This window comes from Suricata suricatta, chromosome 8 (genome assembly GCF_006229205.1).
Source record: "Suricata suricatta isolate VVHF042 chromosome 8, meerkat_22Aug2017_6uvM2_HiC, whole genome shotgun sequence".
Taxonomy (NCBI): Eukaryota; Metazoa; Chordata; class Mammalia; order Carnivora; family Herpestidae; genus Suricata; species Suricata suricatta.
The window spans coordinates 1,227,154-1,250,577 of record NC_043707.1 but is presented as its reverse complement, the minus strand read 5'-3'; the positions used below and the strand labels follow the sequence as shown (position 1 = coordinate 1,250,577).

Sequence of the window (23,424 nt, the reverse complement as noted above, 5' to 3'; positions counted from 1 at the left end):
ACAGAAGCGAAGGACAAGGTAGATCTGGGCTCCCTCACCCGGAAAGGGAACAGAGGCCCTGGGAGCGTGAACACAGCCCCCAGAGGGCACGCGGGGGCACAGAGCTCAGCACAGCACCAGCAGGGTCGGGAGGAAAGAAGACCGGGCAGTCTCAGGGCTGGAGGCCGGGGCTGACAGAGTGCAGGAGGGCTCCAAGGCCAGCTCTGCAGTGGGGACCAGTGGGCGAAGTGCCATGGGATAACAGAAGATGGGGCATGTCACAGGGGCCACATGCCACCTCTGCGGCAGGAACGGCCAATGAAGTCGGGCTCTGCGAGCAGGAGAAGCCGTGAGAGAGAGGGCAGAACGCGGCGTCAGGCCCAGCGTCACTCCCCTTGCGGGCACGGGAAGAGCAGCCCGGGAGAGGGGTCGGGGCAACGGGGCAGCGAGGGAGGGCCGCCCTGGCGAGAGGAGAAGGCACTCCCTGACACACAGATGGGAACGGGAGCGGGGAGGCCCGTGTGGACGCTGCTGCTCCCACGGGGACGAGCGCAAGCCAGGCACCCTGCTCTCCCGGGGCTCTAGGAGACCGTGAGTTCGGACCCCGGGGAGGGCGGCACTTCAGGGACCTCGGGGACAAGAGGGAAGAGCGCACACGTCTTTCCGGCCCCGCATCTCAGGGAACAGGGGGCGCGCCACACGCAGCAGCGTCCCCACGAGGGGCCTACTCACCCCGCCTGGATGAGCTCGTTCAGCTTCGTGGCGTTCTTGTCGTCCATACCTAAACACAGAAGTAAACGGGCGTGACCACGGAGCGGTTCGGAGCAGAAGGCATAAAGGGTCCCAGGTCCCTTCCAGCAGAGAGCGGCCACCCCAGTTCCGTCACAGAACATCACAAGTCCTCCAGCAGCCGCAGCTTCGCTCGCAGAGCCAGGGCTGAGGGTGCCATCCGCACTTGCGTGTCCCTCCTTCCACGGGGACTTTCTCAGGGGACCCGCTGCCCGCCTCCTCCCCAGACCGCCACCACGCCGAGCCGCTCTGTATCCCTAGCCTCCGAGCTCAGGGACACACTTCTCCCCCTGGGCTCGGTCATCTGTGGGCACAACAGTGTCTGCTGTGAATCCCCTGGTGTCCGGGTGGATGAGTGACGAGCCGAGAGCCTGTGAGTTCTCCAGAGCGGACGCCGCGCTCCTCTGCCCTCCCCGCAGTACTGCCGTCCTCGACCGAGGCCACAGAGAGCATGCAGAGCACCCTGGGTCGTTCCGGGGGTTTGCGGGCCACTGACAAAGTCTCTGAACTCCTCTGTACGTTTTGGGGAAAAAACAACACACATCCAGAAGGAAAACCAAGACAAGAACAAAATCTGAGGCAGCCCAAGGAACGGAGCACGCCCCCTGCAGAGGAGCAAGGACGCAAGGGCGAGTGGCCTCTCAGCAGGACGTGCCAGCCGGGGACTGGGAGGGCAGCCTCCAAGTGAAGGAAGCGGAAACTAGCGAACCAGAGCTCCGCGTCCAGCCAAACACCTCTCGGGGGTAAACACAGCCTACGGGCGCCTGGGGGTTCAGTCGGTTAAGCGTCCGTCTCCTAATTTCAGCTCAGGTCATGATCTCGTGGTTCATAGGATTGAGCTCCACGTTGAGCTCTGAGCTGATAGTGCTGAGCCTGTTTATGATCTTCTCTTCCTCTCTCTCCATCCCTCCCCTGCAGTGGCTCGCTCTTGCTCTCAAAAATAAACGTTAAGAAGAAAAAGTTAAAGAAGAAAAAAAAGAATGAAAACAGCACCAAGCTTTACAGATGACTCACCACTGAGAGAACTCACAACCACGCGCAAGGGCCACGTGCCGACGCAGACAAGGCCAGCCCCGCATGGAAGGGACTCCTCTGTGTGGAGGCGGCCCCTCGGCAAGCCCGGCCGCCTGGTACAGCCCTGGCCACCCGGGCACCCATCACAGCAGCGCCCACCGCCACACGGGACAGCGTGGATTCCGCCTGACAGCAGCGTGTGCGGGGCCAAGCATGTGGCCGCAGGCCAGCCTGTCTTGGAGGCTCACGGGCACATGAGCAGAGAGCAAAGAGGAGGCAGAAGCTGACAGACAAATGGGGAAGGCAGGGTCCGCTGGTGCTGGGTCTGGCAGGCGGACAGACAGAAGGCCTGGAGGCGGAGCCACTACCACTTGAGGGGTGAGGCACCATGAGGGCAGTACCCAAGGAGCCGCCCATCAAAGAAGAGCGGCCTAAACCTATGGGGTGGGGGGGGTGTCCCTGCCCTCGCCCCCAAACCAGCCTCTGTGGCAGGAGGAACAGCCCCAGCAGCCCCAGAGGGAGACTCAGTCACTTGACAGCCACAGAACCCACAGTCCCTAGTTTTCATCAAACCAAAGCGTGCTCAGCCCTGGGGACGACACCCAGGACAGGAGCTGCCACGGCTGGACACGAGAAGCGCGTGTCCGAGGCCCAGGAACACGGCACAGACGCCACATCTGCTGCTTCAGGATTCACGCGTGTCCCGAGACCTCCAGGACAAAAGGCGTATTTGTTACCAATACATTCTGAGCACGTGTCCTACGTGGCCCAGAGACTGCAGCGTGCAGGTGCCCTGCTCCAGGAGGCCCCAGGCCTGCCCTTCTCTGCAGACTCACGGAGTGACCCAACAGTGTCCTCATGAGTGGACCCATGGTGGGGGGGGCTCAGACAAGAGCCTCAAAGGGTGCGTGCACTTGTGTGCGTGTGCGAGTGAACAGGCGTGAGTGTGATGTGCGGCTGGGCTGGGGCCCAACGAGGCACCAGCAGCAGCACTGGGTCAGCTGAGCTTCAGGATGGCAGGAAGAGGGGCTGAGGTCCAAGCCCAGGGGATCCCGATGACTGGGGCGGGGGGAGATGACAGGAAGCCGCCAGAGTCACACAGTCATACGGGCTGAGAGCTTGCTGGCTGGGACACGGGGACAGCCAGGCTGGCATGTGCAGAACAACCCGTAAACGCCCATCCCCCTGCCTCTCTGCTGCCTCCATGCCGCCACCCTGCTGCCCCTTAGGTGGCCCCTCATGCGGTGTCAAGGGACCTTGGGAGCGGCCCTGTGGGCAAGCACTCTTCCCCGTGTGATGGTGGCCAGTGACACCCACAGAGACAAGCGTGCCCCTCTCGTCGGAAGTCACACAGGGAGGCGAGGTCAGCCGAGAGCCGCTCGGCGCCCCAGGAGGCCAGAGCAACCGTACGTCCAGCGGCAATCTGGCTGTAAGCAGAAGGGCCGAGAGGCACCTGCGGAGGCGCCTGGACCCCACCAAGCCCCGGTGTCTCCAAAGACCAAACACAAGGCTGCTCTCGTGCCGGCCCCAGGAACGCCAGAGGTACAAACCGGCCCCGACTGGCACCTGGAGGGGGTGCTGAATGTTCCGGAAAATCTGAACTCGGATAGGTAAGAGCGAGGCGGGTCGGGGTGGGGACAGGACAGCAGGCGTGTAGGACAGCATCCCTGTGCTCAGGCCACAGGCTGAGGGGCGAGGGCTAGGATGCCTGGGCGAGAGAGCACGTGCGGGGAGGGGGTCTCCGACACCCTGGCCTGAGAGAAAGGGAAGGCACGAGGGGCCGTCGGGCTGGCCAGCTCACTGCTCCTACGACGTTTTCAAGATTCAGGTCGGAAGAAGAGGGGAAGAGCCCTGGCCACAAAGACCCAAAGGCAACGGGACAACAGGCCCCAGGAGGAGCAGCCACGAGCATGGGTGGGGACCCCCGGCGCCCCATACTCACAGCCCCCAACCTTCTTGCGCAGCTCGCCGTAGCAGATGAGACCGTACAGCTCCTGGGACGACTTCTTCAGGCCGCGGGAGAACACTGCAAGACGAGGAGCGGACTCGGGTTAGCCGGGGGCGGGGGGCGCCACACGCGCCGGGCCGGCCAGCTCGGGGCACAGCAGGGACGTGCGGGGCGTCAACCCCGGGGACTCGGAGTGGAGAGAACACGGGACACAGGGACGCTTTTCCAATTTGTAAAATAAGGCTAAACGAGAAAACCGGGAAGGGGCAAAAAAACGCGTGACATCCAGGCAGCGTGCCGGCCCCCAGGAGGAGAAACCGGCCTGTCAGTGTGGCCGGCTTCCACGGAGGCAGAGGTGGGGCGTGACCATGCCCTCCGTCCTCCATCTCTCCCGGCACACACAGAATCCACCCGAGCTCCGTGTGAGGCCGGCAGCCCCAGGACGGGGAAGCTGACTGGTGACCAACCCGCCCCGCGCCTGCGGCCACATGGAAGAGGAGCCATGGCCCCTATGACACCCGCTCTCCCCCGCCTCCTGAGCACCAGACCCACTTCGTGGGGAAGCAGTGCATCCGCGTCAGAAGGTACACATCCCAGCCCGCCCACTAGGTCCTGGCCTCTGGTGTGAGCAGGTTTCCAGAAGCTCCGGAAATGACTGAAGACAGACTCAGGACAGAATGTGTCCCCCCTTCTTTCCTGCAGAACTTCTGCCTGGGGCCATCCTGGACTCACGCAGTGTGCTAGGGACGGCAGCACAGAAACAGGGCAGGCCCTGGGTCCCTGGCACCCGCCTGGACTGCCTGCCTGCTGAGGTCTGAGACAGGAGAGAACCCTTCCATGTGACCCGAGTGCCATAGGAGCTGAAGGCAAAGCTGGGTACGAGTTACCAGCCTGGCCCCAGCAGCCTGGCACCTCTTCCGTCACCTCACCCTCCACTGTCCTCATGACTGCTCTCTCCGGCTTCTCCTCGGAGACCCTTTCCCAAAGTTCCTGCATCCACCGAGTGTGATTACACCACCGGGAAGAGGAAACTATGCTACGTGAGCAAGGAGAAAACACGACCTTGAACAAACGATCTAAAGCAAAGGCCCCAAACCCACAGAGGCTGTGAGGAGCCGAAACCGCTACACCCCTGGTCAACTGCTCCGCAAGGCCTCGCTGGATCTCCACAGGGACCGCTACTCAGGACACTCTAGGACCCGGGGCAGCAGGCAAACGAGCACGGGCTGTACCAACACAGGATGGTGACAGCCACGCAGGGGAACGAGGCTGTAACCCCTGCAGTGACATGGATGCGCCGAGAAAATTCGATACTTGGTGAGGAGGCCACGCACAAAGGCCACACGCTGTTGGATACCATCCATGAGAAGCGTCCAGAACAGCAGGTCTACGGCTGCCAGGGGCTGAGCGGGGCGGGCAGCCGCAATGGGTGCGGAGAGCGGCCCACAACCAGCCAGAGCCCCCGGCAGAGCCCCCGGCGTGGAGCGCGATCCGGGACCAGCCAGAGCCCCTGGCAGAGCCATCAGCTCAACAGAGGGACGGCTCTTCTCACGAGGCCGCTATCCTGGGACCCCAAGAAGCACACAGATCAGGTAGAGGACAGCAGGGACGGGGGCCACACCCTACAGAAGGGACGCGTGCTGGTCTGACCCAACGGGGCCTGCTGTGGAACCGACATGCGGTGCAGGAGTGGGACCAGAGGGCGGTGGCTCGTCTGCCCCTTGTCCCAGAGTCGCGTAAAGACTGAAGAAGAGGCAGGCCTGCCGGGACCAGGAGGTTCAGACAGCTATCCAGGGGGATGAGGTGACTCTAAAACCAAACGAGAACAAGCCCCGTGTGTGTGACACTGCATCTGCCCTGGGGGCCTGAGTGTCCCTGAGACAGTGGCAGTCGGGGTGAAAGACCATGTGCTCACCGGCGGCCCGAGTCACCTCCTCCCTGTCCCCACCCTGCACTTGTGCCCGCAGGGAGCCTTCTCAGCAGAAGCGAGCTCTCCAGGACCAGAGCCCCCTCTCTCGATGACTGAAAGCCTCTAGAAAACAGGATGTGCGACAAAAAAGAAAAAGCACCAAAAAAAAAAAAAAAAAAAAAAAAACAACTCAAAGAGCCAAAGAGCTACAACCGTTCCTGTGGCCGACGGCGGGCAAGGGATTTGTGAAGATGACGGGTGTCGTCACTGCTTGGCCTCGGCAGACCTGGACCGGTGCTGCTGTCGCCAGATAACCTAGTGACCCGAGCACAGCCCTCAAACACACGGGTGCCGCGGGGACAGCCTGCTCGAGGACGGCACGTGGCTGACTGGCCGCCGCCCACCCAGACCAGCAGACAATCTTCTGTTAACGGTCACAGGGACGCTGAAAGCAAACAAACAAAATGGCACCCGCAAGAGAGCCGCCGACTCTGACCGGGGGTGGTGGCCACCCGTGGGACGGGCAGGCCAGGAGAAGGCGCTGGGACCGCCCACCCCTTTGTGATCTGCTCTCCCCACCAAGGCGCCAGGCTGGACAGGAGGCCCCCGCGGCTGGGAGCACCGGGTGGGCTTCGTGCTGTAAACACGGGATGTGCGCGCCCCCCGCGAGGGCTGGAGGGGAGCCCCGAGGTGTCAGAGGTGGGCACTCCCGCCGTGGGCAGGCAGCGCTCTGCTGGCCGGACAGCAGCCCGGCAGGGCCGCACGCTGCGCAGAGCCGGGCCCCACACACGGGGCCCTGGCAGGAAGGCAGACGCGCCACGAGCAGGACAAGACGCCCATGAGGAGATGCGTCGCGTTTCAGCTGTTGTGTGAGTTTCCCCGGAGAAAAACTTTCGGAAGAAGGAGGGTGCTGTGTGGACGGGGACGCTGTATCATTTAAAAACACTGGATGCAGGGCGCCTGGGTGGCTCAGTCGGTTGGGCCTCCGACTTCGGCTCAGGTCAGATCTCACGTTTGGGGGTTCGAGCCCCGCGTCGGGCTCTGTGCTGACAGCTAGCTCAGGGCCTGGAGCCTGCGTCCGGTTCTGTGTCTCCTCTCTCTGCCCCTCCCCCTCTCATGCTCTGTCTCTCTCTGTCTCAAAAATAAATAAAACATTAAAAAAGAACTTTATAAAAACACTGGACATGATCTGCTGGTCTGAGAGGAGAGGAAGTTTACTCATCTGCAGTCACGTCACTGGACGGAGAGCACACGGAGAAATCCCGCGGTGTAAGAAAGGTGGCCTGAAGGCCCATGTACAAGGGAGGGAGGGGGAGCAGCTGCGCGGAGAAGACGGTGGGGGCGTCGGGGAGAGGGCGCTGGCTCAGCCGCGGGGCTCGGCTCCCCGACTCGCCATCCTGCGGGCTCGGCCGGCAGGGCGCGGGCCAGCGCTCAGGCTGCAGGGGGGCAGGGAAGGACGGGGCCGGCAGATTCGGCCCTGCTGCGGATGTGGCGACGTGAGGGGCAGATTAGGAAGGGCAGGACCAAACGGGGAGAAGAGTAATGGTCTAGAGCGGGACTGAGGGGTCTGGGTGGTGGGGCCAGACACCAGGAACTCCGAGGTACAACCAGCAGAACTCTGGCGGGTGACAGACGTCCACAAAGATTCAAAGGGGGAAAAGTTAAAGGGACAGCATCAGGTGACAACCGTGACCGTCTGGAGCTTAGGTGCCCTGTCCCCAAAGGCTCCCATACTGGCCAGGGGCAGCGAGAAAGGACTCCTCTAGGGGAGGGGTTGGCAAAAGCAGCCCATGGCGTCTTCTTGTGAAGGAAGTGCTTGGGGGACACGGAGACACACACCTGCGTACGTGGGGTCTACAAATGGGCTCAGGCCGTGGAACGCAGCAGTTCTGATGAAGTCTCTAAACCCCAAAGGCCAAACTGTTTGCCCTCTGGCCCTTTACAGAAAGACGGGCCTGAGCGGTGCTCTCTGGGCATCTCTAAGGCGAGAGGAGGAGGCCAGGCACCGGTGTCCTGCCCTGCGGGTGTCCCGGGCCGTGCTGGCTCCCACGTGGCTCCAAGACACAAACGTGCCAGGAGAGCAGCCCACACACGGGGCCCAGGCAGCAACACGGGAGGCCCCCAGGGCTGACGCACGGGCTCACGGCAAAGGCCCAAAGCGGGAATGACCACAGCCATCAAGGTCCGCCCACGTGAGGATTCGTACTGTTTACACAGAATGGTCAGAAATGGGTGCAGACGTGTGGAATGGCGGGGCCACAAGTGAGGCTGTGGAAGCCAAGTGTAACATTGAGAAGGGAGGGATCGATGACCAAGAGCTGGCGTGACACGCAGGGACAGAGCGGCTGCTCAGACACGACTCGGGCACGTGAACCGAAGACACGGCTACCCAAGCCTGGCTTCCAACCCAGACACGAGCCGCGGGAGAGCGAGGCCTTCTCCCCGAGGAGCCGCCACCAGGGAGCGGGCGGGGGGGCCCCGTGCAGGGGTGGTGCGCCTCAGGCCCGCCCGGCGGGAGAGAACAACGCCAGAGGACGCGTCGGGGGCGCGCGCTGGCAGCCAGCTCCCCCCGCCTGCCGGGCCGAGCCCCACGCCCTCACCGTTGTCGAAGTCGATGTACTTGGTGATCTTGTGCCACGTGCGGTAGTAGAAGTGGCGGACCTGCTCCTTGTTCTTGACCATGCTCGCGGGCTTGCCCTTCTTCCTGTACTTCAGGGCGATGTTGTTCTGGATGGCTTCGAAGTCCTTCCCGTGCTGGAAAGTCAAGCACAGGTTAAAGGCGCAGAGGTGACAAGGCCGCCTCCCGCACCACAGCCGTTCCCAGGAAAGCAGAGAGGGGACCGGAAGGCGCTGCTGTCAAGCCTGTGTCCTTCACCGCGTCAGCTGCAACCTCACCCCCTCTAGAACCTCAGGGCTGTTTTTTGTTGTTTTTATGAAACCCCCAAGATGTGCGTGGAAACTTAGATTTTAACTCAAATAATGTATAAAGCAGCAACAGAAACTCAGGGAAACAACTGTCACAGCACGGGAGACCAAAAAGGCAAGGCCTCGGGGCAGGAGGACACAACGCTCTTCACTCAGGCGAAGGGCTTAATGCCCAGAGTCCCCGAGAGACCAGGAAAGGAAATGGCGCCATGAGGACAACCACAGGACACACAGCACAAAGACAGCGGAGCCCAGAGCGCCGGTCACCTGGCTCCTGAAAACAGTACATCAACCATCCAGAACCTTCTGCACTGCTTGAACACGTACCCCACACTCAAATAGGGGCAGCCAATATAAGCCCTTACAGAAGCACAGAACACGCTCTGAATACCTCTACTGGCCCTGCTTCCTTCAACCCCTTCCTGCAAAAGCTGAGTATCTATGAGACTTTCGGACTGGAACTGCTCACAGTCACCGCCAGCGCGGGTCAGGGGCCGCTGACGCCCATCGAAGCTGAGGCGGTAAGGAGGCCTGGGGACCGCCCAGTGGTGACAACAGCCCGGCAGCACCGCGCACCCCCAGCACCCCATCTCGGTTTCTAAATCCCACTTCCCAAGAGGAACCAGGGCCTCTTGGAGACATGGTGACAGGGTGACATGGTGACAGGGAAAGCACCAGTGAGGCTGGACTATCTTGCTGTGCGCACATGGCAAGTGCCCGGGACACCCCAGAGCCTGGGGGGCAACGCAGGAGGCAGCCTGAAAAGGCTCCCAGGGGCCCCATCTGCAACAACCTGGGCAACAAAGCCAACAATGATAGGAACAGGCTGGGACCCACAGACTAGCCTACGCATCCCTGCGTCCACAGAGATAAAAACAAATTACTGAATTCATACCTAAATAGGGGGGATGGGAGAGCTTTTTCTGGCACAGGATTTTCAAGTGATGAGTGTAGGAATAACAGAGTCAGAAAACCGCGACTGGGCAAACGCTATAGTGATTGTTATTTCAGGTAAGAAGTGGGAATAGCTGCTAGAGTTGGTAGAAGAAAGAAAGAAACACAGGAGATTGATTTATGCTTTCTGAAGTTAAAAAAAAAAAAAGGACCAGATGGTGCGGGGCCTGGCAGGTGCCGCCGGAACGCAGTGATGGAGGGTCACAGCACCAGGACGGGACGCAACACATCACACACTCTGGACAGCCCACATGCCCGTGGCACTCCTGGCAAAAACGCAGAACGTGTGCTTAAAGGAGTCCTCGGAGGAGCCAGCGCGAGGGGCACTCAGCCCGCCAGCCCACAGGTCTTCCCAAGCGGCCAGGTCTTGAGAGCCGAAGAAAGGGGGGCCCGATGGAGTGCTCAGGAGTCGTGCCTACTGACTGCAACACGAGACCCCGATCCAAAAGGGGCACGGTGGGGACAGCAGCCCAGCCCAACAACACGTGCCGGTCGGGAAACACCGCCGCACCCACGTCGGAGCTCACTGTGCGGGCCACGCCGAAGGCCCGGGAACTCCGGGAAGCGGCGCGTGGGATTCTCTGCGCTCTTCCTGCAATTGTCCCTCCAAGTCTGACACGGTGTCACAACGCACAGTCAAGAAAAGGCCAATGGGTGGCTGCGCCGGTTGGCACCTCACGCGGTTTTGGAGCCGGTCACGGTCTCAGCTCGGGGGTGGAGCTCTGCGCCAGGCTCCCTGACGTCAGCATCAGCGTGGGATTCTCTCCCTCCGCCCTCTGCCCCTCCCCTGCTTGCTCTCTCACTCTCTCAAAGTAAGTAAATAAGCATTTTTTAATGAAAAATTAAAGTTTAAAAAAGAGCTTGTTCACTGTTTAAAAAAGAGGTTGGGAGGGCGCCTGGGGGGCTCAGTCGGTTGAGCATCCGGCTTCAACTCAGGTCATGATCTCACGGTTCGTGGGTTTGAGCCCCGCGTCGGGCTCTGTGCTGACAGCTCAGAGCCTGGAGCCTGCTTCGGATTCTGGGTCTCCCTCTCTCTCTGACCCTCCCCTGCTCACACTCTGTCTCTCCCTCCCTTTCTCTCTCTCAAAAATAAACATTAAAAGTTTTTTTTTTTAAAACACACACAACGGCAGGTGAAAAGCATCTTCAACGCCCTCCTCGAGGAGCGCCCCCCACCCTCGGCCCTGGATCAGAGCCCCGAGGGAGCCGGTGCAGGCGGCCTCTCCATCTCAGCCCCACAGCGCAGCGGGAACCGAACCCAGGAGGCGCACTCAGGCTGGAACCAGAATCCGGTTCGGGGAGTCCCAAAGCCGGAGGCTAAGACGCTGCCTCCCGAGTTCGCGTGGCCCTTGTCCGCCAGGCTCCCAGCTTCTTACGTGCCTGTGACACTTCCCTCACCGGACCTGGCCCTTGGGGGACTTCTGTGCGCCCCAGTGCTGCCCTGTGCTGCCCTGGGCGGAGCCTGCAGCTCTGGCCCCAGTGAACACGAAGCACAGTCTCGGCCACGTGGCTGAGGTGGGGGTCACACACTTAAGGGAAAACGCAATGTCCGTGACGGGTTTTGTGAAGGACTGACACCGAGCGGGTAAGAGGACATGGGGGATGACGTCAGCTCCTGTCGGGGCCACAGGAAGAGTCGGGGATGCCTGGCCCGTCTGAGGCCTTCCCAAAACTGTCCCAAGTGAGGTGGGAAGTGTCTGAGCAGGAGACAGCACGGAAACGTCACCCCCTCACACAGGTGACCAAGGCTCCATGCCATCGCTGGAGTCGGTGCATTGGTCAGGCTTGAGACTGCCCCCCGCCGTCCCTCTCGGTCATGACGGCAGCTCAGTCCCCGCGCCCCTCTGCGCTCCGAGCGGGTCTGCATCCCCCGTGTGCACGGGAACGGCAGGAATGACTGACACCCCGCGGGAGCCCCCACGCCCCTCCATCCCCCCAGCTTGTCGGCCCTCCATCAAGGCCTCGCCAGAGGCCCGCTGAGCCCGCGTCTCACACACAGGTCAGCAGTGAGGCACGCCCCCGTGCACTTTCTCACGCACACACACACACACGCGCCACGTGGGATGTGCAGTCCCAGCTGTGGAAAGCACGGAGTGCCCAGAACGGTCAAGTGCTACGGCTGATCGAGGATTTCAGAACACCTCAAATGCCTACATGGGGAAAATGTCCAACCAGAAAGCTGGCCCAGTGACGGGGGACTGAACCAATTTACCCGAAGAGAGGCAGGGCAGGTCACTGCCGGGGACCCTCCCGGTACTTTTTAATGTTTGAGCACTTCTCCCGCCCACGTTCTGCAGCCCGGCAGCCAGACCCCTGCAGAGCTGCACCCCACACCCCCTGCAGGAAGGAGGGGCCGCACCAAAGCAGCTACACGTTTCGGGAGACGGTCAGCCCTCACCCTCCGTTCCTCTACACTGAACACGACTTGAAGGAGGCGTGGCTTGGGGCCTGAGAATACATAACCAGCCTCTGCGCCGCGCTCGGCAACCGGCACCGGGGAGGACAGAGCGCGTGAACCCGTGCGAAGGACTCTGCGCCCACCGGAACGAGCCTCAGACACACACCCCGCGATCTCCCTGGACCGCGGAGTCCCTCGGCATGGACACGCTGGCCGCCTCCAACGGGGACAGCAGAACCAAAGCACTGCCCCCCGGAGGGGGACGGGCAGCCACGGGGATACTGTGACTTCAACATGGAGGTCTGGCTCCTGAGTTTCTGATCCCTCCATGGACACTTTGGGGCATCAGTTCCAAAGCGCCTTTCCACCGGGAGCCCTGCCTGCCAGGTGTGGGAAGGCTTTTCCGTCACTCCACTCACGTCACTATTAAAGGACGGAGGCTTGCTGACTGAGCAACCCACCCGATGCCGTACCCCACTGAGGCAGTCCACACGACCACGCACGGATGCTCACTGCAGCGTGATCTGTCACGGAATCAGGAGGGAGGCCCGGCAATCAACAACACAAGCACAGGTAAACAGAGCAAGGGCTGGCTACAGGGTAAGCACCGAGATGAAGTAGGCACTCAGCGACTGCAGTCACTGACCGATTTCATCACTGCCATCCAAAACGGCCAGACACCATTCACAAGCGAGTGGGCATGGCTGTGTTCCAGGAAAACTTTATTTATAAAAACAGGCACCGGGGCGCCTGGGTGCCTCAGTCGGTTGAGCGTCCGGCTTCAGCTCAGGTCATGATCTCGCAGTTCGTGGGTTTAAGCCCCGCGCCAACTCTGTGCTGACGGCTAGCTCAGAGCCTGGGGCCTGTCTTCAAATTCTGTGTCTCCCTCTCTCACCCTCCCCTGCTCACACTATCTCTTTCTCAAAAATAAATAAAACATTAAAAAAAAAAAACAGGCACCAAGTGTGCAGGCCGGTTTCTTCACACGTGAAGTAGGACACTTCTAGGCGTTAACAATACACTGAGCAAAACCACAGCACAGCCCGAAAAGGTATCTGATATTAATAAAAATGTATGGCTCAGTCAGTTAAGCATCCGACTTCGGCTCAGGTCACGATCTCCTAGTCCATGGGTTCGAGCCCCGCATTGGGCTCTGTGCTGACAGCTCAGAGCCTGGAGCCTGCTTCAGATTCTGTGTCTCCCTCTCTCTCTCTGCTCCTCCCCACTGGTATACACGTGCACGCATTCTCTCTCTCCCTCAAAAACAAAATAAACATTAAAAAAATGATTTTTTAAAAATAAAAACACAAAGAGTTACAGCTGCTGCAGTTACAAGCATCAGGGAAAACGGAAGTGAAAATGGCCGGCAGAGAGCACGACCGTCTCTCTGGGCAGTGGGATCCGGGAGCGACTTCTCTCCGTCCCAGGTCAGCAGCGACCTCCCAGGGTGGAACTGCCTGCTCTGACTGATGTGCCAAGTGTCCCCTCGTCCCTCCCTGTCAAGGACCAACCATCCCACATGAGCCACTCAGCTGCACGGGGAAGGCGCGGGGACAGGACGCCGCTCTTCAGTACAGAATGTTCCTGAGGCGTCGCACAGACTCTTGGGAGAAAAAGATAGGAACCCGACAGAGACGCGTCCCAACAGCCACCTCGCTCATGCGAGTATTTCAAGCCACACCAGAGGATAAAGGGCCGAGGGCCGCAGGCGAGGCCTGGGCCTCGGGGACGCCCGCCTGCGGCCCACCAGGGGCTCCCCGCCGCGCTGCCGGGCTAGCAGATCTGGGACCGGCGTGGCCAGCAAGGCGGGGGGGGGGCGGGCGGACGGGACCACGGACGAAGGGGGGAGAGGCTGGCCGCGCCCACCCGCCCCGGCCCCGGAGCTCACCTCGTACAGCCCCTCGAAGAAGGTGTTCTTGTCCTCTGTGCTCCACGACTCCCACTGCCGCCGGGCTTTCTTGCCTTCCTCCTTCTCGCCGCCCGAGGACCCCAGGTTCCGGGCAGAGGAGCGGGAGCCCCCAGCAGGGGCGGCCGCGGTGGCCCCAGGCCCATTTCCGGACGACGACGACCCACCACCGTCGGCTCCTTGGAGAGAAAGAACTACATGTGATCTGTTCCGAAGGCTGCCGGGCTCGGGGGCGCCCCACGGGATGGCGCCGGGGACCCACCGCTCTCCCAGTGGGGCTGCTCGCTGAGGACCTCCTCCTGACCTGACTCTTTCCAACCTTTTTACAAACAGAAAAAAGAGAAAGGGCATTTCTGTGGGCTCACCGAGAGAGCACAGCAGCGTCCCTGCCGGAGGCAGACCACCCTCTGCCCCGTGACCTGAACACACACGTCGCGTGTCAGAGCGTCTCTCCTCCCCAGGGGTGTCTGGGGTGAAGTACTTCTCGCCTTTCCAAATGAACAAACTGAAATTCAAACTTGAGGAAACACTTAAGCGAGTGTGAACCACCCCCTTCCCGTAGATCCCATACTTCACTATGCGAATCACGTGATGCCTCTAAAGGAATCTTTGAGAGATCTTAAAAGTCCTTTTTCAGAACAATTTCCACCAACAAAATCTGACGTTCGAGAGGGACCGGAGCGCCCCGCAGGGCTCTGCCAGCAGCAGTGACGAGCCCCGGGAACGCACGCAGAACGGGAAGAGCACGGTGGACAGCTCCGCGCTCCTGGGGCAACGCAGGGGCAAGGGTCAGCGATAAAACCGTTTATGACCTAACCCACTCCTCCCACCCATGCGGCTCTTCCTCAAAGGCAAGGGAAGCCCCAGCACACGCCTGTGAGAACCGGACTCGCCCCTGGGGACCCTCGGGGCCCTCAGCGGCGGGGACAAGACCATAACACACGTGCTGGGAGAGCAAAAGCGGAACACGCTGAATGTCGCCAAAAGCTTTCCCAGCGAGACAGTCACGAGCTTGCGCGGAGAGGCAGCCTTCCCGCTCCCTCAGGCGGGCCCCCCCACCCCACCCCTGCCCGGAGAGGCTGCGCCTCCCTCACCCCCTCGACAGGCGTCCACCCCCAGAGCAGTGGCGAAGCCACGGAGTTCACAGGGAAGCAAGCACACGACATGCTGACCCACCCGCTGGGGAAACACGAGGCGCGGGGCAGGGGCGCCTGAGGGACAGGCCCCTCCACGCCGTCCACACAGCGCCGTGACTCCGGGTCACGAGGCCGACGTAGGGCGTGCTGCCCCCACGAGTCCGCTCCCGCGAAGCAGAACGCACCACCCCCCGCGCAGAAAGACGGAGCGCCTGCGCAGAAGGGGTGGGGGCCTCGAGAGCCACCAAGACTGCGTCCCAGAACCAGCCACTCCTCACCGCCGCACTGTCCCAAGTCCCTGCCACCACCACATGAGGCCCTGGACACGCTAATCAAAATCCAATAAAACACAAAAGCCAGATCCTCGCTCACACCAGCCACTCCCAGTGGTCAGTGTCCACAGGGGGCTGGTGGCCCCGGTGCCAGACAGCAGGGACTACTGCCCCCATCACACGACATGCAGCGCGGCGTCTGGCTCCCCAGCACGGCCCGTGCTCCCACCGCTCCCACCGCCGCCGGCACCACAACGGTCCCCCAGGGGCCTCCCTGCCACCCAGTGGGCTAAGGGTGCCCTCAACGCAGATCTGACGTGGGCCATTCTTCACCAAACCAAACCCAAGACATGACCTAACGAACGACCCGCGGCCCCCCAGGATGTCTCCGAAGGGTGGCCTCGGAGCACACCTGCCGGGACACCTGGCTCCACGCCACTTCCTGTAGCACCAGAGCGCTTCTCTGGCAAGGCCAATGCCAGGTCACCGACGCCCTGAAAGCCAGGGGCCTGTAATTCCTCAGGCGCAGCGATGGGAGGAAGGGCTGCTGTCCACCCACAACAAAGGATTTCATGGTCCTTTTCGACTTCTGGCGAAACACTTCGCTTTTTCCACCCCAAGAGCCACTTGCCCAGCAGCCCCATGAGCGCCCCCGGCTGCCCGCTCCGCCGGCCCACGCTGGGGCTGTGCCTGCTTGGAGGTTACTCATACTCTCCACAAGGGACACGCAGGTGGCCCACCGGCACACGCAACAGGTCTCGATCACAGCACTTGGGAGACCGTGGACAAGGGGAGAGAACCCTGAAGGCAAACAGGACAGAGCACTTCCAAGCAGGATAGAACCTCAGGGACAGAGCAAGAGATAAATAAAGCAAACGTCTGAACATTCAAGCTCAGGAAACAACGCAAGTCACTCCAAGTAACCATTTGTAACATTTGGCGACCATCATTCAGGACCTCGAATGCTTTGTAAAAGTAAAGCAGGATCCCAGAACTTCAGCGTCGAAAGGGGACATGCTGGCTGGCCCGTCCCCTGAAACGAAGCTAGGGAGGACGGCTGGGCGCTTCCCCCCGGCTCACTCAAGTGCTCCGGCTCAGGTAGAAACTAGCAAGACGCAGAGCAGAGACACCAAGGCAGGCCAGACGCTGGGCCCCTGGGAAACCCTGCCACCGGTGCAGGGACATTCCAATGCCAACAGTGATGCCTGACGGGGGGCAGGGAAGCTGGCAGGGACAGAGGTGCAGCTGCCGCAGGGGAAAGAGAAGACCACTGTGAGCAGAATGAGTGGGTATGGGGTCTTTCTCGGGGCTGGGAGTGGGTGTGGGCAGATGACCCAAGTCAGAGGGTGAGCAAGAGTCCGCATGATGAGAAGTCAGCATCCAAGAAACCTGGAGGAGGGGTGCCCGGGTGGCTCAGTCAGTTGGAGCGTCCAAACAACTGGTCATGATCATCTGGTCCGATCAGCTCAGGTCACAATCTCACGGTTCGTGGGTTCAAGCCCCGCATCGGGCTCCATGCTGATGGTATGGAGACAGCATGGGATTCTCTCTCTCTCCCTCTTTCTCTGCCCTCCCCTGCTCATGCTTTCTCTCTCTCAAAAATTAACAAACTTGGGGGGGGAAAAAGAAAGAGAGGAACCTGAAGGGAAACAATGTACAAGAGAGGATTCCACCAGCGAGGTCACTGAAGGTAGGAACAGGGTCTGACCTTTCTGTGCCCAAGCCTGGCACCAGGCCTCACACACAGCAGATGCTCAACAAGAGATGAGGTGCCCCAGGAGAGCAGGTCAGGGACCCTGCCAGGCCCCGAAGCCCAAGCCTCCGGACGAGAGAGCCCACCCTCTCTCCACCACCTCTCCATCCGCTTCTGTGCCCCAGTCCTCCAGCTGCCTGGGGGCCGCCCAGCTTCTCCTGTTCCCAGGCCCACTCTGTACCACCCGAGGGAGGCCACTTCCGCAGCCTCCTCCCTGGTCTCCACCTCAACTCCGGCCACAGCCTGCTCCCCAGAGCGTGCACTTGACGGATGCAGATGCGTGGCCGTGGTCTGCCTTCCGTGGTGGCCCACTCCCCGCCACGACGAGCTAGGCGTCTGCCTCCTGCTCGCCGCCCTCCCCTCACGCGGCTCTGCGGGAACCCGGAGCACCATCGCCCATGCCGCTCACACCAGTGGAACCGTGGCAACAATGCCCAACTTCCAGATGGGGACGCCGAGGCACAGGGACAGTGGCCTGGAGGGCGCACCGTGTGGCTGCTTGGACCAGGAAGGAAGTGCAGATTTCTACAGCACCTTTAAAGCACGTTCAAACCCTTTGCTCCTATCTTCACAGTGTGCAGTTATGAGCCATGTTTCAGACACGGGGAAACAGAGACTTTGAGACACGAAAGCCCCAAGGCCTCCGGGCAGCTAGAGGCAAGCCTCTCATTCCAAACCTGGGCGCGCGCCTCTAGAGCCACACAGCACCACGGCAGCTGACGCCCGTGTCACAGTGGCCTCTATGCCGTTACTACACACCGAGCTGAAATGGAGGGAACTTGACCTCGACACCCCTCCCTCAGCCTCTGACAGAGACAGGAACTGACAGGCTCGATGACTGCCCAAAGTCACAGAGTTAGTACGTGGCAAGAGTTAGGACTCTGGAGTGTGACTACCTCTAGAAACAAAACCGGTGACTTGATTTAGGGAAGATACGGAAGATGCAACACCTCACTACCCCAGAGGCTGCCTCTGGAGTCTGGGGAGCTTCCTTCCAGAGGTCAGGAGCGTTAGCGTAGAGACTGACAGAGGACGGGCACCGCGAGGTGCTGAGTGACGTCCCTCCGTGGGGACACAGGCAGGCGTCCCTGCACTTTGTCCACCCTTAGCTAGAAAGATGTTCCAACGTGAGCCGACAGGAGCACGTCTCCAGGCACGGGGCGGCTTCCTCGTCGCCTGGCTCTGCGGTAAGAGAGGACAGGGACCCTTCAGAGGCTGAGCACGACACGTGCTGCTCCCTTCACCTGGCCGCCTCCGCTCACGACATGCCGCTGTCGAGACGGGGCTGCTTCTGGGGCCCTTGCAGTGCACGCCTTCCGTGTCCAATGACGCAACGACCACGCTCACTCTCAAGGCCCAGACGCGACTGAGGGGACACCCTCGTCGCCAAGGCCGGAAGGAAGACGGGGAGCAAGGCCATGCCTGGGCAGGGCGCCGCCTCGGTAGACGGCATGGCACAGGCTGCCCTCCGGTCTCTGCAAGCTGCTCGCCTCCACCAGGAGGCCCCCCGCCTGCTCAGCCTTCCCCAGGGCTCTGCAGAGCAAGAGCGGCCATGCTGCCAGAGGCCCCGTGTGGCGTCCCCGCGTCTGACACATCCTCTCCCAGGAGCCGAAGGTGACCTGTGCCGCGTCTCCAGCCTCGGCCTCCTCGGCACTCCCGGGCTCGCCTTGTTGGGCAAGTAACGAAAAGATCCTCGAGATCCCAGGTTCCCGACACACGACAACCTCCGTGGCACCCTGCAGGCTGTCCTGGGCGCCGACGCTGCGCTTACGGAACATCGCCGTAAAATGCGTGCACGCGCGCCGCGCCGCCCAAGACAAAGCTTGTTAATTCCCTCCATGCTCTTTACATCTTCGTGTAACCCAGAGGGACACACGGCGTGCGACATAAAATGAAAATCCCGCAGTATCCTTGGTTGGCCAAGGCCAACTCCACAAATAGACACCACAGAAACATCAGTTCTGGTGTTAAAAGCCACTGACATATTTGAAAATTAGCTCAACCTTCAAACCGATGTTCAGATGTGACTCTATCTACTCACCTATGCTTCCCACCCCGGTCTTCAACGCGAAGCCAGCACAGTCTGTGCGGCTCTGAATTCAGCCATTTCCTGAGAGCCCCTGGGTCACAGGGGTTTTTCTACCCCACATGGCTTCATCAGGGCCCACATCTGAGGTGGTCAGGGACACAGGTCTGCTGACCTACTGTGCACAGTCGGGTGTCACAGAACAGAACCATGTGTCAGGGCTGCTGTGTCTTCTACCACACGGTGCACCACATGGGGTGTGGGAGGGACGCCCTGTGTCCCTCCTCCTCTTCTCCTGAAGAGGTCTGAGAACCTCTGGCAAAGCCTGGTGCCCCTGCCCAGACGGTGGGCTCAGTACCGTCATCACTGAACCGGTTTTTTTTTTTTAAGTTTCTCTATTTACTTTCAGAGAGAGAGAACCAGCAGGAGAGGGGTAGAGAGGGAGGAAGACAGAGGATTCGAAGCTGGCTCCGAGCTGTCAGCACAGAGCCTGATATGGGGCTAGAACTCACAAACCATGAGATCGTGACCTGAGCCAAAGTCGACACTTAAACAACTGAGCCACCCAGGTACCCCGATTACTGCACATGACTTTATTAAACATCACTTACTGACTCACACTGGGCACAAGGATCACAGCACTATAGCTTCAGCGAGCAGTGACAATCTGATCGTCCCCCCACCCAACCCCGAGAGTATGAAGGCCAGGGAGTTCGCAGTATGCATGGCCATACCTCAACCGGCCTTCTGGGGCCTGGCCCAAGAGCCGGAGAAGTGACAGCAGAGTGACCACAGAGCAGATGAGAAGCAAACTGAGGGCGCGCGGCAGGCAGGCCCGCCGCCGGGGGAGGGCGCTCTGACCGCTCCCTGCACAGGACTCTCCCAGAGACAAGAGCCAGGCCGAGCCCACGATTACAGAGCCCCACTGACTTAAGGGAACCTACCTTCCAGAACGCTCTCTTGAAACACAGAGGACCCACACCCGAATGCAAGCTGGCCCCTTGGTCCCTTACCTCTACGGCTGAGGTGGCCCTTTCACTATCTCAATCTACCCATCGTGAGAGTAAGGGACCTAATGCCGGGGCACATCAAGGGACTCCTCCTTTGTCCCACAGCTGGACCGGCGCCACTGCAGCTCCGGGGGGAGAAGCCGGGTCTCCTGACCACCGGCTCCCCGCTCCTTCCAGTCTGGTACTCATCTCCCGAAGGCTGGCCCCACCGGGGTGGCGCAGCTCACAGGATGTCTAGAAGCTACAAGCAGCCCGCAGTTCCGTACCGGGACTTACTGAGTCCCAAGCCCGAGCACAGAGGACCCAGGGGACACCACCCAACTTCGGAGATGGTACTTTCTGGACCAGCTCCCCCACAGCTGAGGGGTCGCGAAGAGTCTCAGGCAGGGAGCAGGGGAGGGGGAGGGGCACGCACCTCAACGGTCCTGACAGGGCGGGCAGTGGCTCAGGAGCATTCCTGGGACCGCTCTCTCCACTTCCCAACAGGTGTCACCTGCCCATGTCCACCTGTCCAGCCTCTCTAGCTTCCTAACCTCAAAACGAACCACATTTTCCATAACAGAGGCATTGGGAGATTTTTTAAGGGCCTATGACAGGGCTTAGTGGTGATGCTCCCGGCACGGAGGCGGGGACTGGCACTCTCCACGCTCACAAACACCAAGGCTCCGAGACAGAGACCAGTCTGCTCAGCATCACCCACACCACGACTGGCCAAAGCGGGAAGGGCCTCGGGAGCTCTGTGTCCTGGGCCAGGTGCTGAGAGACGCACAAACTCTGGGCTTCAGTCTCAGCTGCATCCTTGGGTCCCTCCAGGCATGATGGGGAGGCAGCGGGGACAGCTGCACGGGCATCAGGCACACCTGCTGGCATCTGGTTTGCGGCTTACCTTCCGTGAGGTGGAGCACATTATTCAAACAATAAACCTCAGTTTCTGTGCCCACTTGAAACTGACATAACAGATACAAAATGCCAGGTTACTGAGGTGCTAAATCTTGCCCTTCAAAATTCACAAAGACCTCAAAGCAGAACTGCACGAGAAAAAAATTACAATTAGTTGACGTTCACGCAAGAGCATCCTCTTAGAAAGAAGGAAAACAGAGGGGCGGGAGAGAAGCACAAGGTGGATTCCCTTCCTCCACGAGACTGGTCCAGACTTCCCGCAAGCTCTGCACACCCGTCTGCAAGGAAGCGGCCAGAGACCCGCCGACAACCAGATGAACGGAAATCGTATTTTTGGAAGGAAAAACCTAAAACATGCTAGGACTGTTCATTTTCTCCTGGATCTGTGCTCAGCACCACAAGGGAAATCTCCCCAGGCAGTAAGACCCATGCCCCTCTGAGAAACAGCCGTGAAGGTTGCGGGGCCCGCGGTCAGAACCCGACCTTCGCTGGCTGCTCAAGGAGACACTACATGACCGGAGGCTCCTGAGAAGCAAGGTGCCCCGGGCATGGTGAAGTGTGGCACCCAGATCAGACCCCACCAGGAAACTCCGGGCTCAGCCTTCTCTGTGAAGCGAAGCAGACCTACTTCCTACTCCTCTCCTAGGAGCCACCATTAGAATTAAACTGTACCGTTTACTCCAGGAAATGTTTGCTTGCTAAACTAGGAAAACACCGAAGTCACAAGAGACACGAATCCTAACAAGCTTCCGTTTTCCTAACATAAAGTGGATCGCTGCTCCGAGCCACGCAGTGGGACAAGAAGCAAGAACGGGAGCGCCAACGGCGTCCCAGGAGGCTGCTCCAGGAGCCCCTCTCCGTCGGAGCCCCGCTCATCAGGGCAGACAAAAGCAAGCACCCGCCCGCCCCGCACGACGCAGAGTCTAAGTGCACACCGGAGCCCACGGCACCGCGTCACTGCGGCTCAGCCGGCACCTACGGGGGACCCAGGGCTTTCACTCCGCCCTGCTTCACGGGAGCGGCCGCCGCGCACCTCGCCCTGCAGGGATGCGCTGCTCTCTCTGGCGGATTCAGGGGTCGCACAAGCAGACACGAGCAGGGGGCCACGCCGGCGAGGCCCCGACCCCCGCCACAGCTGAGGCCACAAACCGCGGTCGGGGTCCTGGGTGCTGACCGAGGCACGCCTGTCACGGGAGCCAGAAAGCTGCTCAAAGCAAATGAACGTTGTCCTAGTTGGTTGGCAACTTTTCACACCAAAGTAAATGCAAATGACCCAAAGTTTAACTTCCAAAACATACGAAACTAGATTACACTTACAACTTTAAATTTACTGATATCCAGCCTTGACCAAAAAAAGAAAAAAAAAAAAAAGAAAAAGAAAAAAGCCTGGTGCGCCCAGGATTTCAGAGGCCGCCGCCTCAGGTGCGGACAGGCAGAGCTCAGGCAAATCCTCCGCATTGGGCACAGGTCTCCACTGGCTTCTGAAATCTTTCCCTCTCAAAGTGGTCAGGGCTGTCTAATAAATTTAAATTCCCGAGGTACTAAATAACAGGTTTTTTCACGCAAAACGCACAGGAACTCTGTTCCATCCGCTGTCTGTAACATGGCCGCAGGCCTGGCCTCACCCGGAAAGGACGTCAGGAGCAGTTGCGAGCAGCTCTCTGGGCAGCTCGGGAACGGCCGGACACAGAAGCGGCTCCCCACGGAGTGCGAACACATCAGCGAGGCACCTGCACGCGGCTCTGCTGGTTCTGGAAGGAACTAGGACGCGGCACCACTGCCCATCAGGTCAGAGCGCAGGGCCACCCCCCACTTGTTGGTCCCGCCCTAGGGGACAGACAGCCTTCCCCGTGGCACCTGAGGGAACCCTGGCGGCAAGTCTAAGGGCTGCGACTCCTTGTCCTCAGTGCTGTTGGACCTAGACTCCTGGGGCAGGGGGCCACGGGCCCAAGTCACACCCTGAGATCGGTCGCTTCTGGCTTCTCATCAGATGAGTTTCAAAAGCCCACGCCTTTGTTGTCCATCCACCAGCTCGTATCCCGGAAAGAGATGCAGCCGAATTTCGTCTTTCCTTTCCCAACTATTGTCTGCGGTTTAAAACCCCCCCCCCCCCCCCCCGTGTGAGGTGTGACGCTGCTTTAGAGGAAAACCCCCTCCGGGGATCCATTGTGCCGCCCAGAAGGCACACTCCCTGCCTCTTCCCAGACTTTCTGCAGAGAGAGCAACAGCCTCTTCGGAGGAGAAAGGGGCACGTCCCCTCCACGGTGCCACCCGAAGTGGGCGGCAGCGCGCGCGGGGAGGCCCTGCACCCACCCCACCCCCCGCGGGGCCCAGGACCCACCCTGGAGGGGCCGGGGTCCCGTACCTTTTCCGCGCGGCCCCGAGCCGCCGGCGCCGCCGCTCCCCCCGGCGCCCGACGAGTCCTTCCTGAGCCTCTTGCTCTGCGGCCTGACGCTGGACCGGAGGAAGTGGTGCTGGTCCTGCGGGCAGGCGGGCGGCGGGGAC

General features: G+C 60.6%; 1 protein-coding gene across 5 annotated transcripts in view; it reads right to left on the bottom strand.

Moving 5' to 3' along the window:
* CRAMP1 (cramped chromatin regulator homolog 1) overlaps positions 1–23,424 on the bottom strand; it is a 53,052-nt gene that overhangs the window by 27,739 nt on the left and 1,889 nt on the right. For 2 of the 5 annotated variants that reach the window (XR_003912467.1, XM_029949596.1), the window contains exons 1-4: positions 13,805–14,860; positions 8,240–8,393; positions 3,725–3,808; positions 712–760 (exon numbers count right to left, since the gene is read on the bottom strand). Coding sequence is in view for 4 of the 5 variants with exons in the window: in XM_029949596.1 (XP_029805456.1) it covers positions 712–760; positions 3,725–3,808; positions 8,240–8,393; positions 13,805–14,173 (656 nt within the window). In the remaining variant the exon portion in view is untranslated. Of the gene's footprint in view, positions 1–711; positions 761–3,724; positions 3,809–8,239; positions 8,394–13,804; positions 14,861–22,544; positions 22,681–23,284; positions 23,419–23,424 lie in introns of those variants that run through there. The other 3 variants (XM_029949597.1, XM_029949598.1, XM_029949600.1) reach the window with 3 other exon arrangements.